The sequence below is a fragment of the Hesperophylax consimilis genome, chromosome 11 (genome assembly GCF_061612785.1).
Source record: "Hesperophylax consimilis isolate HC1 chromosome 11, BYU_Hcon_1.0, whole genome shotgun sequence".
Taxonomy (NCBI): domain Eukaryota; kingdom Metazoa; phylum Arthropoda; class Insecta; order Trichoptera; family Limnephilidae; genus Hesperophylax; species Hesperophylax consimilis.
In genome coordinates, this window is record NC_142846.1 from 13,115,571 (window position 1) to 13,133,952 (window position 18,382).

The window sequence follows — 18,382 nt, forward strand, 5'->3', positions numbered from 1 at the left end:
ATTGGGTTCTTCTTTAAGGGAAAGCTACAAGCCAAAAATGTGTATATTCTTGGTATACCTTATATCGTAGGTAATAGGCATTAAAATCGCTTGGCAAACGGAGTCTAGAAACGACCGATTTCAAGCACAAAACTTTTTTAAATTTTATTTTTTTAATTTGTTTAAAAAGAAAGACAAACATTCCCGGGTTACGAATAACCTGACAATATTTGAAAATCTCCTACTAACACCACAGTAAGCTGAAAATGTTGCTTGTGTTGTGATGGAGGACTTAGCCAGCCGAGGAATTGAACACACTACGCCTGAGTGGGACCCAAGCGCGATGTCAACTCGGCCACCGACCGGTCAAATTGTAAATAATATTAAATATTTTGTAAATAATTTTATAAGAAAGCAAAAAAGTTAATCAAGTGAAACTGTCACAGATAAACTCCGCTATAATACTGTATTTTTATTAAGTTCTTTCCTTTACGCATTCACACATTTGTATTGAAAAATATATTTTTTAGTAGTTTACATTTAAATTTTAACTGGGTAATTTATTTTTTATTTGTATTCTACTCAAGCGAAACGATAGGAAAACTTTTAATTTATCTAAAGCGTATTTGTTGGTATTCATAATGTAGACTAATTCGTTATAAAGATTAATCAAAATAGTGATTTAGCATTAAGCTTCGCCTTAATGTATCAGCCGGTGAATACCAGAACATTCTTTAGACAAAATAGTTTTTCTTATAAAGCTCCATTATTTTATATTATGCTCAGTGAAAATATAAGAACTATAGATTCGTTAAACCTATTCAAGAAAATGGTATAAAATTATATATTAGCTCAGAGTGGTGATTTTCGATTACCCATATCGCAGCTTCTGTCATAAATCACCTTAGAAACCCCATATTCGATATAATCCGTCTATGTATCTTACAGCGCCCTTGAGGTGATTTTGCACAAAAACAGCTCTATACAAATCATACAAATATTATTATTATTACATTACTTATTTGATTGAATAAAATTGTAAAACTGTTCATCTCGACACAGGAATTCCCTAGTGAGATGAGCAGCGGAGGAAAAAAACTAAATAAATAAATAAATACAATTCTAATTTTGGCTGGGCTATGTCCTGCTACGGGGCTGTGGTTCGATTAATTGTGGAATACGGATTTGCTTTGAATTTAAGTCTCATTTTCACAATTTAAATAAGTTAAACTATACCGTGATTTTTCAAAGATCTGCTATTGAAACAACGAATTTAATTTTAATGTGACTTCTTTTTCAATTAAATAAACCTCTACGACTTTTTTATTATTGGCTCGTGCATTTCTATTGTAGGTTCGTACAATTTACGTAATAAGTACCAGTTATAAAAAAAGTTAACAAGCAGAAACTACAAGTAAGTACAAGTATGGGTTAGTAGTAGTGATTTGTGAACACCTCACTAGAAGAACCTGTGCTGACATGTTTTGGGTGAAGTACTATTATGCCGTCATAAGTTAAAACACAGCATCGTCCTTGAGGTTCTCACTTACTGTGGTTCCATCCATGGTGGCACCATATTTTTACCGGACTCGTTTCACCTTGCGACGTCTGGAGGTGTTAGCATATTAGGAATCAGTCTGAAGATGCCCAGTGTAAGGTGAAACCGGTCTCGTCAAAAATAAACAAGAGGAAAAATTTATTGTGATTTATTTATTGGGTATTATGCCGTGTTGCGCTACCTCCTTCTTTAGCCAAAACTTCAGACAGCATCACGGCATCATTACAAGTCTGCCCTTATGATGCACAATGTAATGCTGTCCAAAACGTTGGTTAAAGCACACGGCATAATACCCCAAAAATAAGTCACTATAATATTTTACCGTGAAAATCTCAAATCATATCCAAATGGAAAAGAGTTTTAAAGTTTTCCAAGTGGAATTTATATTATTTTTTTAAATATTCAATGTTTTTTATAAATATATTTTACGGGTCCATCGTAGTAATTTTTGATCACGATGTATAAATGAACCTAACGCTTGATTAAGTTTGAAAAAAATCTTGTCATACTCAAGACGTTGATTGAAACGGCGTAGCGGCCATCACAACATAATTTCGACCACTTACGTTTTACTTTCTTTCTCTGAAATCTCTCAATCGTCGTAGGGGGGATAAGGCCGTATTACACGGCCGTAATGCGTTTATTATAATCCGGGATTAACATATCTCCGGCGATTGTGCGTACCGTGCCGCGCGTGTGATCCGGACCGCCGACTAAATATCACCTTTTAGCGTAAAGAAGGGAAACCCAGTGGACTTATTTGACTTATACGCGTTTCTGGTTAAGGCGATGCCATACGTAGTAATGCAAAATCATGTGTTTTTGGTTTGAAAATATGGTCGCCTAGAAATTTTTCAGATGCTTTAATTAAATACTGCGAGTCGAATACATCTTGACCTTTGAAATAATCGAGTATTTTTATATAAGTCTGTTTATAAGCCCAGAAAAAAATAATGGATAGGCCTATATAAACTCTTTTTAAGTTCAAAATTTCCTACTTTCGAACCAATTTTCGGTTATAATTTTATTGTATGATGTGGCAAATAAAGTTATTTATAAAGTGATCGAAGAAAATTAAATATTTATGACTGAACATCCACAAAATAAAATAAAGGGCCCTTTTTGGCCATGTTTTTACTTGCATAAATCAAAACAGGCGGATGGTGTTAAGCGGGAATTTAAACCTCATCGCCATCTACGTAAGGGTTGTTATTGATAGCGGCTCAATTTAAAATATTACACGACGTAGTACATCGCCTTAAGGTGGAGTTAATTTGTGAAATTAAAAGCGGCTTTTCTACTTATTCAATATTACGTGACAAAAGGCCAAATTGGTTTAGCAAATAATTCTTGAATTTGAGCAGTTTCGTACAGATTTATAATAATAAATTGTTTTACTATTGGTGTTCGGTTGTTAACACTCATACGTATCAACTGTATTTAAAATAGGCTAAATATCAGTAGCGTACATTTCTCTGTGGTCAGAAGTAGGTTATGCGTTGTTTGGGTATGAATTGTGCCTTAAATATTTGTAAATTTCCATTTTATTTATTTTTTTATTACTTTTTAAACGCCCATGGGCGATTTTGATTTTGGAGAATTTGATCCATTTTGCACTTTAACAAAAACAGAAAATGTTTTCTGAACAAAAACGAAAGAATGGGATTTTTTTAAGAGTTTTCAAAGGACTTTGAATCTGATTTTAACCGTGTTCATCGATAAAAACAGAGTAATAATAATAGTAATGATTTTATCATCTATATGGCGCCGTTTTCGTGAGAAGGAGACTCTTGTCAGATATTTTTATTATTATGAAATATTTTTAACATGTTGCACGCCACTGTAATCTGCAGATTTTGCGATTTGAAACCTAACCTAACAAATCCTACAGTTTTTGTCATTTAAAACCAAGTTTTAATTTAAATGAACGTTACTTTTTGTGAATACCACACGCTAGGACTATATAATATGTTGTATAAATTAAATATGAAATAACACAATTTAAATAAATAAAATAATTGCACGCCCCGTTATTCGAACCCACTACCTCCAGATTCGTAGTCGAAGACCTTACCTAATGACCACGAGGGCCATCATCTGCTTCTCTCTTCCACATCTCCTCCTCCTCCCCATACTAACCTTACAAAATACTCCCAATGGAGTTGCCATAGTCTCACTGGCTCTGATAAACAGGGACCAGTTTGGACTGTTGTGTGATTAATTGTAAAATTGTTAATTATTTTTTAACGCCATGTCCACTGGGCTTATCTCATTTTATCGAAGCAATCCACTCGACGTTAATTTATAGGAATAATCTCTTACATTGTGCCCCATCGAATAAGCCGCGGCAATTGATGGCCCGCGAGGTCGGAGAAGAATGGAGGTTGCCTTCTAGTTCAATACGTCTCTGTGGTCACCGGTTACCGGTCACTGTGAGCTATCCGCTGGCTATGTTTATACTGAACAGGGTTGTCACAATGTTGTGGTTTCGTCATTTACCGCAAACGTTTTGTTATAAACTACACTACATAAAATATTTGAAAATTATACGCATGTGGTAACATCTATTTATGCAACGCAGCTTTAAACCCGGTATCACCTTAACCCTTAAGAATTGTAAATACTCTTTATAAAGGCTATCGATTTTTTATCAAACAAAAGTTTTAGTTAAAGGAAAGTACAATATTTTCCGCTGTGGAATTTAATCTCAGTTCTGCCATCTGCTACCTGACCATATTTAACAAATTAGAGAGGTCGTTGACCTACCACTCGAAAATATGATGTTAAATAATTGTTTGCTTAATGACCTCAAAATAAAAATCCTGCAGAGTGACAATGATATCAAAATTCGTTTGAAAAGTGTATAGAATTACAACCTTAGAGTAGCAAAGAAAATCTCCAACTGATGACATAAACAAATTATTCGCCTGAAATATCCATACAAATTGAAAATATATCCCGAGTAAAAATAAATGCCGCCGACGGGAATTAAACCCGCACCTTCTGATTTACGGTCAGGTGCTCTGGACCACTGAGCTACGTCGGCTTATTTCCAACACGCCAAATAATTCAATATGTACTAGTACTTCAATCAACAATTACTGCTCACTCTATTTTTTCGCCTGTAAACAGCCAACTTTATTTATGTAGGAAAGGCTTTCTTAGTGCTAAACTTCTTCACTAGATGGCGTCGAGACATATTATATCTACATTTTTTGATGAAATATTTTGACTTGTCAAATATTATAATTTTTTTATAACAATGTTTTTGAGACAAGGTTTTTTGTGCATATCACAAAGGATAACAAATTATTATAAGCAATAATTAGTCGTCTAATATGCATAAAAAACCTTGTCTTATAAAAATTACTTTATCATTATAAAAAAATAATGTTAAGGCTCTCAGTGGAACATGATTTTCAGTATCCTGTCTTCGCACAATGCTTATAAGAAACTCTAATATTAAATTATAAAAATATATATAGGTATATTTGTTGCACCCTCATCACAGCCCTGCTCGTATATTCTTACATAGTAAACCGGACGTGCTTGAGCTTTTTGACTTTAAAGTGCCGCCCATACAAAACCTGCTATCAGCTTATCAGACACTAACTACAAAAACCCCATATCAATTCCACTTGTACCACATTGCTTGCACATTAAAACTGCCCCTCTTCTACTCAGTGGCGCTTCTTACCACGTGAGGGAAGTCGGGACAAAAGGAGACAACTAAATCTTGATTGTTTTAAAGAATTATTAGAAGGCCGGTCATTTGAAATGACATCTTAATGGATGGTCAAGTGCCTGGACTGCATTCAGGGCAACGTCATTCGCAGGAAATAAAAGGATGACTCGCAGTTTGTAAGACAGTACCATGGCCTCCTATCTATGATCTCAATTCGTAGCTCAGTCTTGAGAAAAAGGTTTCGCTAGCGTCTAGACTTTATGTATTTCTGTATTATTTGCATTCTGCATTTCTATGAACTGGAGTTGTATCAACGGAGTTGTGGATTATTGTGCCACCTTATCTCATCACTGCAACAGTTCCAATAAATGCTTACAGGTACAGGTTCAAAAGTTCTTCTTGACTCTTCTTGGCTCTTCACCTACTCCTCGTTTTTTTATATAACACAAAAAACCCACCAGAAAAATCAATTCCCACTAAGCAACAATGTTTATTATCATATGTTGTCAACAAATCATTAAACTGTATAAAATATTGTATTTTTGAACTCTCAGGGATATTCCCGGGATTATTTATTACGACAAAAGAGCTCGGACAAGTAAACTTTTGAAGATTTATTATGTACCTTTTGTTCTCGCTATACCTAAAATTCACAACCAATAAATTCAATGACATTATAACGCCATTTTTGTAAAATAGCACGTCAAATAAGCTACAAAGCAAAAAATAGTACCTAGTTTTGTATTATTCCACAGTGGTTAAATTCAATGTTGGTTAAAATCTACGCGTTCATCGTTGGCGTTAGTTGAATTATTTTAATAAAAATACGCTTTTTTCAATTTATGCTTCATTTATTTTATTTATTTATTTGAGGAACATAAACAGTCTTAGTGATACAATATACATAAGAGGGTAACAAAAAAACAGACCAATTATTAATGTTCACAGATAGATATTCAGAAACATAAAAATAACAATATTAAGACCGGTTATTTGTTTGTGCCCGTACATACGCAATGTGTATGTGAAGAAATAAATATTCAGTCATAAAAAAACTCAATTCTTTCAAGAAATGCATAAAAAATTGATGTTTCAATCCAATATTTTATTCGCATGCCTTTCTTGAAAGAATTGAGTTTTTTACGGACGAAACAATTTATCCATACTCATAATAGGTATGTTTGTAGGGGCGAAAGATTTTATTTTTAGTAAAACAACAACAAAAAGTGCGGTCCACGAAAAAGCAGGTTGAATTTATACTTTTAAGTATACTCTCACGACTACTTTATTTACGAAAAACGAAGTGTTTAATCAATCGGTATAAAAAAATATTTCAAATACAATAGAATGATTTCCTAGTGCAATTACTGTAATTTTTTTTTAAATTTTCAATTAAATTTCACTTTTGTTTTCGGTAATGAATGAATTCAAATCTTGCTGGCTGAATTAACCCACTTTCAGACATCCGATCGAGCTGAAACTCGTTGTGGATGACAATGCATTCTATTAAAATTGGTGTAAATCGCGTACATACACGCGGACTTATACGACTTTCTCTGAAATCGGATGAAATTACAGCAGTTAATATTCCAAGTGTCAGGCCTAAACGATCCACATCTGGCCAGGTTGGTAATGCGATTGACTCCAGTCCTGGGAAGAAAAGTTCAAACCTCATCAAAATCAAAACTAAAAGACATTATAAAATAGATGTATTATAGTAAAATAGATGTATTATATAAAATAGATTTACTATAGTAAAATAATCATTATTGTACTAAACACCTTGCTCTTCTCCTTTCAGATGCTGTGCGGAGCAGAATGGGGGCGGTGGACAGTGGGAACGAGACGCTGCTGTCGGACGACTCCTCGTCCGTGGAGTTGAGGGAGTCGCACACCCCCAACAACCAGCCCAGGGTGGTGGCTCCCTCTTCACCCTCGCCGCCGGGCCTCCCCCCGCGCATACAGCCTTACAGCGGGGTGTTGGCCAACGTGAGTAGCTTTATAATTACTTTTGTTGTAATATTTAATCATCGAAGAGCATATTTATCATTGTTCAACGAAAATTATGATGCAGAAAAGACGGAAAAGGTTTTTTTCGCATCTATTTAAAAAAATGAACATCATGAAGAGGTCATGGGTTCAATTCCCAGATGCGTTCGAATATGTTTCTGTATTTTCTGTCTTCAATGATTAAATACCTTTGGTTCGATTACTGTTCTCTCAGCTGTTCATACATATGTTGAGAAATCATAGAGCTTAATTCATTTAGGGCCAAGTAGCAATGATGCTTAAATACTTCTTATTATTTACTTACTTATTATTAGTAAATACATACAATATTTAGGTGCTCCAAATATAGGTGTATATTTGTGATGGCAGGATACTATTATATTTAAACTTTATGAAAAGTCGGCTAGTTCCACAGTTAAAATCATTCGTGAATGTTCTTTGTATATATTCTAAGAACTTTTTCAACTCTTTAGTGTAGTATTTGGTCACAGATTTACAAGTATTCCGAAATGAAGATCTGATTTACCAATGATAAAGCCCACTGTAAGAGTGATCGTACCGTTGAATCAGCTTGCCTCTGATATCACATTTTCCACCTAAGCATCTCAAATTTTGAAACAACAATCCACTTGGGTACCACGAAAGAGACCCAACTGTTCCCAACCGTCTGAAGGCAGTGTGTCTAGGCATCCCTAATCGAGGTATGTTGTGAGGCAAGAGATAGTGGGTTGAGGAAGAAGATGGAGAAGAAGAAATTGTGGATTTGCCTGAAAATTCAGATCTAATCACCATTATTAGAGCATACAAAAAAAAATTCGGAAAGGCACAATTTAAAAATTAATATCCACCTTTGAATTTTATTTCATACTGGCATGTGTTCAAAACAAATAGAACAACTTCTATTACTATTATTATATGGTCTTGCCTCCAACTAGAATCAAACCGGTGCTTCTCTCTGATGTGAAGTAATAATGTATCCTCGTTGCGAATCCCAGCCTCGAGGCAGTCATAAGAAAGTGGCAAAGTCCACAGTAAATCGTATAATACTAAAGGGACAGTTCTGTATAATTAGACCTCCGGGTTTAAGAGAACCGGAGCACGTGTGGCATTGTGAATAATAAACACATTGCATTTAATTGCTCGGCTATCCAGTGATAGGCTCGTGTACTTGAGACCATTCAGGGCGCATCCTGTTATCTGATCCTTCCTCCAAAAGAAAAAAAATCACCGGACCCGAGCTTCCTTTCGGAGTTTCTTTTATCAGAGCCGAATTTAGACCATAATTTGAGCTCATAATGAGGGCGCAGTCCTCCCGTTAAATAAACCGTAAGCCTTTTTCACATTTTTTGCAATTTAGCAAAGCTTGTAATAACGCTATTATTAGAAGCAAAACCTTGCTATAATTTGCAACTCAAACGTGCAAGCTAACACGCATTTATTTATCGCTTTATCAGATAAATCTGTTTCCATTTCTTTCCCACTTATATCGTAATCTCATATTATTATAAAATCTCAACACATTAATTAAGGTGGCTCCTCAATTGACGCCCTGAGCAATTGAACAGCCTACTTCATAACGAAAGCTCATTTTGATGTTAGCTTAAGTTCTTATCGTTCCAGCCCTGCCAAATTGATGCTCCTCAAATCACAGGCCCTAGGCGTTTTTGGGTTTCCTTATTACGTAAGCTTATTTCGCTAGGCTGTTTTGAATACACCCCTGCTTTCTGCGCTTACCTCTGTAATAAAAGCTCTACTTCTAAGAAGCTATTATTAAGATGGTAGAAGATGCTCTTAGAACACAAAGAGTAGCTCGGAACATAACTCTGAGGGTTGACTTGGTCGTGGCGGTCGTGATTGCCGGGGGCTGGCTTTAATATTATAGGAGGTCGTGACAGATGCGATGCGCGAGCGCACTTTTGCGTACGGACATTGATATAAGCGCGGGAAACAGTTCAAGTTTAGAATTTAGAACGTTGCGTGTTGCATTTGAATTCATTATGAAGAACTGTAAAATTGTTTTAACCGATATTGATAAACGTAAACGCTTTTTCATTAACACGTAATATGAAAGGGACACTATGATCTTATTTCAAATATTTACTTTTAAAATAAATAAATAATATATTGTTTTTCAGGTGACCGTATAAATCATCAAAATGATAATTAATCATATCTTTAAAAAGTTATGTAATGTCTTGGAAAGTGATGAAACAAAAACTTTATTAACTGGGTTAAGTAGGTTAGGTTAGGTTAGGTTTAAATTTTTTTTCATCTTTTTTAATGACTTTCTATCACTTTTTAAAGGTGTGTTGAATTGTCGCTGTGTTGTGTTATCATGGAACCTGTTTTTCAATATATATTTTAATCAAATAGTTGTTATTGATTACTTAGTACGTTCAGGAATTATCACATAATTTCTCATTTTACAAAGAATAAAAACTTTAAGATTGGGACTTTTTGCATATCGCCTAATTTCGCAATTCCCTCTTTACTGAATTTTATTTATTTTTATCAACTTTTACATAGCTTAACTTTTACTTGTATTAGATATAAACTATAATATAAGAAATGAGAATTGCGTAAACAATAATCACCCCTTATGAGCGTGTAAACCTGCAAAGGATGAAATACAGAAGTTATGAACATGTGTAAATAACAAAGTAAACATTGTGATCCTCCAAGTTCTAAGTAATACAATGTTGTATTGATAAAAAAAATACATATGTATATTTAAAGAATATATTAAGTAACTAACTTAAGAGGAATAAAATAAGTATAGTATATTTTTAGTTGGGAAAATGTCTACATATTATAAGAAATAATTTCCAATCAATCAATTGAGGCTCTCAGCGGAAAAGTGGCCCTACCAACTTTTTTTTAATTGTGAATTATTTTTGTCATATCTATGAAGCCACAGTGGCTGAATTTTAGTTTTCACTGATTTCAAGGGATGCTATTTTACAATATCGTTCTTCCATTACTAAATAAGCTACTTATCGTTAAGACCCCGTAGTAAGCACACAAAGATGGTTTGAAAGGGAAATATGTAAATATGAATATTAGAGGGAGCGCGTGAGTATAAAAAAACGATAATAATTAAGCGGAAATTCTGATAATACTTAATAAAACATGACTCGTTTGAAATAGAGCAAAAATCTCTCGACAAATATGCTTTCTTGTTTATAGCATATTAAATAACAGAACAAAACGTGATTTAAATAATTTTCGGAGCTTACTTTGCGATTTTTTTCTATCAAAGGAATTTCATTTTTTTTTTCATTTATTTATTTATTTGTTAAGACATACAGAGTACAATAAGATACAGTTAGATATTTTTAATTATTACATAGTTGTAATACCTATTACGTATGTCCATAAAATATCATTACGTAATTTCGCCTGAGATTATTATAAAAGGAAGGAAGTGTGTGGATAGATAATAATAAATTAATTTAAAACAAGAATTATAATAAGCTCACGAATTTTAATTGACTGAATACATAGAAGTTTTTAAAAATGATGAGAAAATATTTTTGAAATATGTCATGCTAAGAAATTTAATAATTTAGTTTTGTATGTTAGAAAGGAATCAATCAAGATCATATAATCAACTTTTCGGCAGAACAAATGTATAGATATTATCTTTAAAAAATAACATATTTTTTAGACCTAAAAGAGTTAACGAGAAACTTGTTATAAAGCGGTAGAAATTGGGTATACGGGGCTTAACAATATGATGTTTTCGCTGATTATGATTTTTTGTTGTTTGGGCAACTCTTCCGCTGAGCGCCTTAATTATGCACTTGTATAACAAAGCATTTAAGAACACCTGTATATAACAAATCCAATACAATATTTAAGTTTGTACGCTCGTTGAATAATTTTTTTTTTATTTGAAAAATTTTCTACTGTATTGTATATATATGTATTGGCATGTTTTAGTTGGATACTTTTGGCCAATTTTACTAACTTTTTAGGTACGTCCACACCGGTAACGAAATAGCAAAGTTGTATAACAATTGTTTTAAAACATGTATATATGTTGTATAAACTTTGTTGTACAACTTTTATAATTTTGTTATATAACAAGTTACAACTAGCAAACGCGTCCACACCTCATGAAACAAGAAATGCAACACTTTCAATCATTTGAGGATTCAGTAGTAATCATGGCTTCGGAGGAAGAGGTTTTGCTGGCCGCCGCGGCCTGTGTAATTATATCAACTCACCGTCAACCAACTCAGCGCAGATGGTGGGTGCGACCTTCGCTGGAAGCTCGACATCGTTACAGTGGAACTCACCTGATGGAGGATCTGATGGAAGACGGTAGAGATCCCCTTAGTGGGGAAATCAGGGATGATGGGAGTTTTCGGAATTTCGCTCGAATGAGCAGTTCTGACTTTGAATATCTCTTGATCAATGTTGCCCCAACTATTGCAAAGCAGGACACCAATTATCGATGGGCTATACCTGCAAGAGAAAGGCTTGCAGTTACTCTGAGATTTTTGGCGAGTGGTGATTCCTATCAAAGCTTGAGTTACTTATTCAAGATCTCAAAGCAGAGTATTTCCAAGATTGTTCCTGAAGTCTGTAGGGCCCTTATTGTCTTCTTGAAGGATGTAATCAAGGTATGTATATCAATAATTATATTCAAACAAATATTTTATTATGCAAACTTTAATATATATTATGCAAACTTATATACTATTACTTTCAATAATGCTAAATAAAATGAAGAAAAAAAAAACAATTAAAAAGCCAATTACATATCCAGTAAATTCAACGAGTCAGTCGTTGCTTGGTCAACGGGGCTAGGTTCGGCAGATGTGCTAGCTGCAGAGTAAGCATCTGGGCTGACAGCAGAGTAGACTTGCTGGGTACTAGGGTGCAACTGTGGGCTTACGTCACCGTAGAATTGTGGGCTTCCTTGACCGTAGACTTGTGGGCTTCCTTGACCGTAGACTTGTGGGCTTCCATGACCGTAGACTTGTGGTCTTCCGCGTAGATCTTGCCTTTCTGCGTGGTACAAAATGTTAGTAAGTTGATGTTTCGTGTCCACCACCAACATTTTATCTTTCAAATTTCTCAGGGCAATAGCTACTTGTTCCCCAAATACATCAAACTCGTCCCTGGTCCTGGCGCTAAGCTTTTTCATTACATCGTATGCTTCCCTGGCCATACTGTCGTTGTGGGATCTCTTTTTGCTGGGTCTTTTCATTTGAGATGGCGGAAGGAAAGTAGACTGTTCTTGCTCTGTCTGTGTCTCTTCTGGCCCCTATAAAGAAAAACAAATTTCATTAATTCAAAGAAATGAAGTGGGTTGTCAACAATAAGTATATGATGAAATATTTTCTTTTTTTGCAGACCCCAAGCAGTCAAGGAGAATGGCTTGATTTAGCTGCTGACTTTGACCAAAAATGGAATTATCCTCACTGCTGTGGCAGCATTGATGGGAAACATATTACGTTGCAAGCTCCCAAACACAGCGGTAGTGATTATTTCAACTACAAAGGGTATTTCAGTATTGTACTTATGGCCATCGTCAACGCAAACTACTGTTTTACTTATGTCAGCATTGGATGCCAAGGGCGAATATCTGATGGTGGCGTGTTTGGCAGTACAGAGTTCAAGAGGCTTCTTGAAACATCACATTTACATTTGCCAGCGGCAACACCTCTGCCTGGGAGAACACTGCCAACTCCTTACGTTTTTGTGTGTGACGACGCTTTTCAGTTACTGCCAAACATGATGAAACCGTATCCGGGGGCACAAGCAAAAGGTTCGCCACAGAGAATATATAATGGCAGACATAGCAGAGCAAGGCGCACTGTGGAAAATGTATTTGGTATAATGTCAGCTGTATTCAGAGTCCTCAGAAAACCCCTGCTTCTTGAGCCCCTAACTGCAGAAAATGTTGTCCTAACTTGTTGCCTCCTCCACAACTTTCTTCGAAAAAGTCAATCAGCATCATCGTACACCCCCCCTGGGACCTTCGATGATGAAGATACCTCCTCCGGTGAAGTTACACCTGGACATTGGAGAATCGTGGGTGAACCAACAGATACCTTTCTGCGGCTCAGAAGGATCCCGAGAAAACCCTCCGACGTCGGCAGAATGGTTCGTAATGAAATCAGCGCTTTTTTTCAATCTGAAGAGGGATCAGTGCCGTGGCAAAACAGATACTGAATGCGAGGGATTAAGTAGGTACCTACCTACATTGTTTTTCTCCTCCCACTTTCTTCTTAGTGACAAATAATTATTATGTAGGTACCTACTAAATAGGTAGTTAACTACTAAATTAAAGTTGAAAAATTAAACTGTATAAAATGTAATTAAAATTAATTAAAGTTTAATTAAAACTGAAGTGTGTTTACCTGTGCCTGATCTGACGCCTGTGTGGACTCATCTGGTTGCTGCAGTTCACCCGTGAGCTGCTGTCCGACTTCTTGTTGGTGCCTCGGTGTGTTTTTATCTTTTAGAAAAAGCAGAGAGTGGAAATATATCCATTTGGTCTTGTAAGGGGCATCAGCTCCGTCTCCACTCTTCCCTTTTTTCAATTCGCGCTGGAATTGTCCAATTAGCATCCGAACTTTCTTCTCCACCTCATCCACGTTTCCTTCAAAATCGGAAGCTAGATCAGCCCAACCATCTTGCTTTTTATTACGGTTTTTGTATTCATTGTGTTGTGGATCCCAAAGTACTGCTTTCTCACGATACTGCTCAATCAATCTTTCGGTATTCTCCTTCGTCCACTCCATCTCCAAAAGACCTCAAAAAATACCTCACAAAATACACAAAACAAAGAACGCCAGTCAAATTAAAAAAAACTCCACGCACTCAGACACACTCACTTACAGATAGTTCTCCATCAACTGATGGGAGGACACTGAAAGGTGGGTTGTTTGTTTTTTGTGTTTTTTTTTTTTGTTTTGTTGTGTGTGTGGACGAGCTTGCAACTTGTTATACAACCAAGTTATCTAATTCCTTTGATCTTTACCGACAACCTCTGGGTAACATGTAACCTGCTATAAAAACAGAAAAAAAGTTACACAACATCGTGTTATACAACATTTTTCAGTTGAATTTCTAACAAGTTACATAACATTGGTTATATAACTCTTTGTAACACGTTTTGTTACTGGTGTGGACGCACCTTTAAATTCAATTTTATGATATAAGTTGACATTGAACCTGATGGGTTTCACGACACCGGGCATTAATCCAGCCAAGACTCGAACCCATAAATAATAATGGAAGTGAAACCAATCCGTTGATCGTCCGCGGACTATTTCCCGAGCGAGAAAATCCATGATTGGAGCGAGATTATTGCTGTTGTTATTGGCCCCGTTAATTTTACACGTTTCGCCGCGGAAGGGCATTAACAGACGAATCGTGTAATTTACCGGCGCGGCGTTTAGATTATTTGGAAGCGATACTACGGACACTGAGATGATACGATTCGTGACTTCGCTCTAAGTTTGTTATTGTTGAGCAATTCACGCATTCCGAGATTCTGTATCAACGTTTTGGATTCTGTTTTAATATAAAATATATTGAGGTCACTAGTTCGAACTTTATTTTTTTTAGATTTATTATGATATGTTTTTATTTTATATTCTTTTTATTATTTTTATTTTCTTCACAAGCATTTAGGCAATTTATCAACAAAATGTTCGATTTCAATACTTTTTTTCTAAAAAGTATTTTCACAATTTATTAATTTAAAATACATAAAACATTTTAATCTTTAATATTGTTACAGTAATACATACAGGATAATAATAATAATAAATAATTATATTAAATAATAATACAGAACTTAATAGTGGAATATACGTTTTTTTTAAATATTTCTACACCTATGAAGAGAACTAGCTCTTGAGCATACAGTTATGATAATACGGAATTTGATAAAATTATAAAACATAAATATGGTTCATTTACATATAATTTTATTACGTTAATTATGAATTTACGGATTATTATGACACAAATAATGAAAATATAACCATAAATAATTAATAATTTATTTGATTTTGTGTGGATCGTTTTCATATTTTTTAGTTAAAAAAAACCTCACAAACATGGTGTCTGAATTTTTGTTTTTAATGTGAAACCGCACAAAATTCCGTACAGCTCCCAATCGTCTGGAGCCAGTGAGACTTTATCGTCCCTAATTGGAGTATTTTATGAGGCTGAAGATGGTGGGGAGGAGAAAGAGATGAGGGAGGTGGGGGAGTAGCTGGCTATTAAGATTTACTCGGAATATTTACTCATAATACTAGTAGTACACACGAGAAACTGGTTCAAATAAAAAAGAAAATGTTCATATTTGGTATTTTGGGTTCTTATGTTATGGAGAACCTTTTTTTTCATTTTTAGGGCATTTTTTCTATGTTTTTGGCAACTAAAGGGTTGAAAAAAAACTTCAGGAGGCAGGTCTATGCTTCCACTCATTTTAAAATACAACAACTGATATTAACGATTTTGTTTAAATTTGAATTTAAAAAATACCAACTTTGGACTTGATTTACTCGAAAACTAATGCTCAAATCCAAAAAGATTTAACCCTAAATCGACTTTAAATGTGGTGTAGATTCAGTTTCCCGCTGGTAATTTGAATTTCCTCACACCATGAATTTTTATTTTTTGTTTGAGGGTAAAATTAAATAAATTTTTGAAAAATTGTCTTTTTTTTGCCAGTAAGACTATGGTATTCTCAATTGGAGTATGTTGTGAGGCTTAAGGATTTGGGGGGATGGACTGCAATGGCATTTATGCCAGCCTTCCAAAATATCAAATTGACAAACTTCAATAAGTGTTTAATGCAGCAGCACGGCTCATAACCAGGGTTTCAAAATATTCGCACATTTCAGAACACCTTCGTAACCATCACTGGCTCAAGTGCCTTCAAAGAATCCAGTACAAACTGTGCTGGATTGTGTTTAAATCCATCAATGAAATGGCCCCACCCTACATCTCTGAACTATGCGTCCCGGAAAACACTGGTCTGAGGCAGTCAACTCTTAGATCAGCAACATCAGCAGCTGTAGGCAGACTGATAGAACCTAAGCGCAAGCCAAATACTAAGTTTGGTGATCGCGCTTTCGGAGTATCTGTGCAGAAGGCTTGGAATAAACTCCCTCCGGAACTAAGTTCCATAACAAGTCCAACAGAATTCAGGTCTAAACTAAAAACTTACCTTTTTAAGCTGTCGTATCCTTAAATTAAATATACCATTCCTAAGAGAAAATCAAGTTATATTCAATTTTCCAATTAAGTTCTAAATCCTGTATCTAAATTCCGCTAATAATTAATTAGATAATGTTAATTAAGTGTTAATCTCAAGTGACCTACCAGGTAAGTATTGTACTGTATATTATCTCCATAAATAGTTAAGTAATAACATAGATCATTGTAGAAATGTATTATTAGTTTGTACAGCGCCTTTGAGGTGATTTTGCACAAAAACGGCGCTATACAAGTCATTCAATTATTATTATTATTATTATTAAGGAGATGGGTAAGAGGAAGGCATGAAAGTACCTGGCTATTCAGATCTGTTCGCCAAACACGACTTAAGGTATTTCGATCTAATATACACTATGATCAGCAACATCAGCAGCTGTAGGCAGACTGATAGAACCTAAGCGCAAGCCAAATACTAAGTTTGGTGATCGCGCTTTCGGAGTATCTGTGCAGAAGGCTTGGAATAAACTCCCTCCGGAACTAAGTTCCATAACAAGTCCAACAGAATTCAGGTCTAAACTAAAAACTTACCTTTTTAAGCTGTCGTATCCTTAAATTAAATATACCATTCCTAAGAGAAAATCAAGTTATATTCAATTTTCCAATTAAGTTCTAAATCCTGTATCTAAATTCCGCTAATAATTAATTAGATAATGTTAATTAAGTGTTAATCTCAAGTGACCTACCAGGTAAGTATTGTACTGTATATTATCTCCATAAATAGTTAAGTAATAACATAGATCATTGTAGAAATGTATTATTAGTTTGTACAGCGCCTTTGAGGTGATTTTGCACAAAAACGGCGCTATACAAGTCATTCAATTATTATTATTATTATTATTAAGGAGATGGGTAAGAGGAAGGCATGAAAGTACCTGGCTATTCAGATCTGTTCGCCAAACACGACTTAAGGTATTTCGATCTAATATACACTATTCGTATTATGTATTCCTCACAATTCTATATCCACTGATGTTGATAAATCTTTCCTAGCTGTTCTTCCGCTAACAAGCAGAAAAAACATTTATCAATCGACCATTCATAATCCCTACAAGCACATGTTGTCGATTTTTCTCTCGATTCGCTTCGAGTTATTAGGTCATCAATTTTTCAAATGTCGAGCTCGAGTGTGGGCCCGTTTGTCTCGGGTACCTCGATTTGATTATACCGTATAATTAAACGAAGGAGGAGATAAAAATAATCGTAATCGAGAAAATTACGTCAGATGCTATTCGGCTAGAAAAAATTCGAATAAAAAACCTAAATTGGTTTTCTGACCAATAAATTTTGTTTCACCATAAAAAAGCATTCTTGGGATAAACACAAACTAATAAATAATGTGTGACTATATTCTTTGTTGTATTTTGACCTCATTTTTTGCTGAACCTAAGTTTAGAAGTGAATCAAGTTTTTCAAATTGAAGATGAATGTTTTTGTTTAGTTTTGTGTAATTGACAAATGACAGACACAGTATTTAATGTAGGAGAAGTAAAAGACAAATATAACCGAGCAAATAATATTCATTATATTGCCATATCGGAAGATTTTCGCATCCGGCCTGGTCCATGACTACAATTCAGTAACGACGTAAGTGAAGAAGACGTTTAGAAAAATATTCAGCGCGCCGCCGGCATATTGGACGGACCCACAGTCGAATTTGCCCTAACATGCCTAGAAAATTATTTTTTTCGCGGGACTTATTTTAATTATTTCTGTTAAGCGGATTACTAAAATCTCAGCTGTTTCTAAGTGAATACCTTAGAAAGTTACTTATTCATCGTCTAGAAAAATAAAAATTACGCTTACCGCTAATTTTATTGTTGAACTTGCAGCACCCCACCACGCGTTGCTGTCCGTCACAGTCTTTCTGTGCAGATAGATAAACAATAGCGCTGTTGCTT

At 34.9% G+C, this 18,382-nt stretch overlaps 1 protein-coding gene and 1 non-coding gene across 3 annotated transcripts in view; one reads left to right on the top strand and one right to left on the bottom strand.

Moving 5' to 3' along the window:
* LOC149419810 (leucine zipper putative tumor suppressor 2 homolog) overlaps positions 1-18,382 on the top strand; it is a 317,696-nt gene that overhangs the window by 155,467 nt on the left and 143,847 nt on the right. For both annotated transcript variants that reach the window (XM_089637038.1, XM_089637040.1), the window contains exon 3: positions 7,024-7,211. In XM_089637038.1, the coding sequence (XP_089493164.1) occupies positions 7,041-7,211 (171 nt within the window). In that variant the 5' untranslated portion in view covers positions 7,024-7,040. The remainder of the gene's footprint in view (positions 1-7,023; positions 7,212-18,382) is intronic.
* TRNAY-GUA (transfer RNA tyrosine (anticodon GUA)) lies at positions 4,511-4,583 on the bottom strand. The gene has a single exon. It is a non-coding gene; the product is annotated as a tRNA-Tyr (tRNA).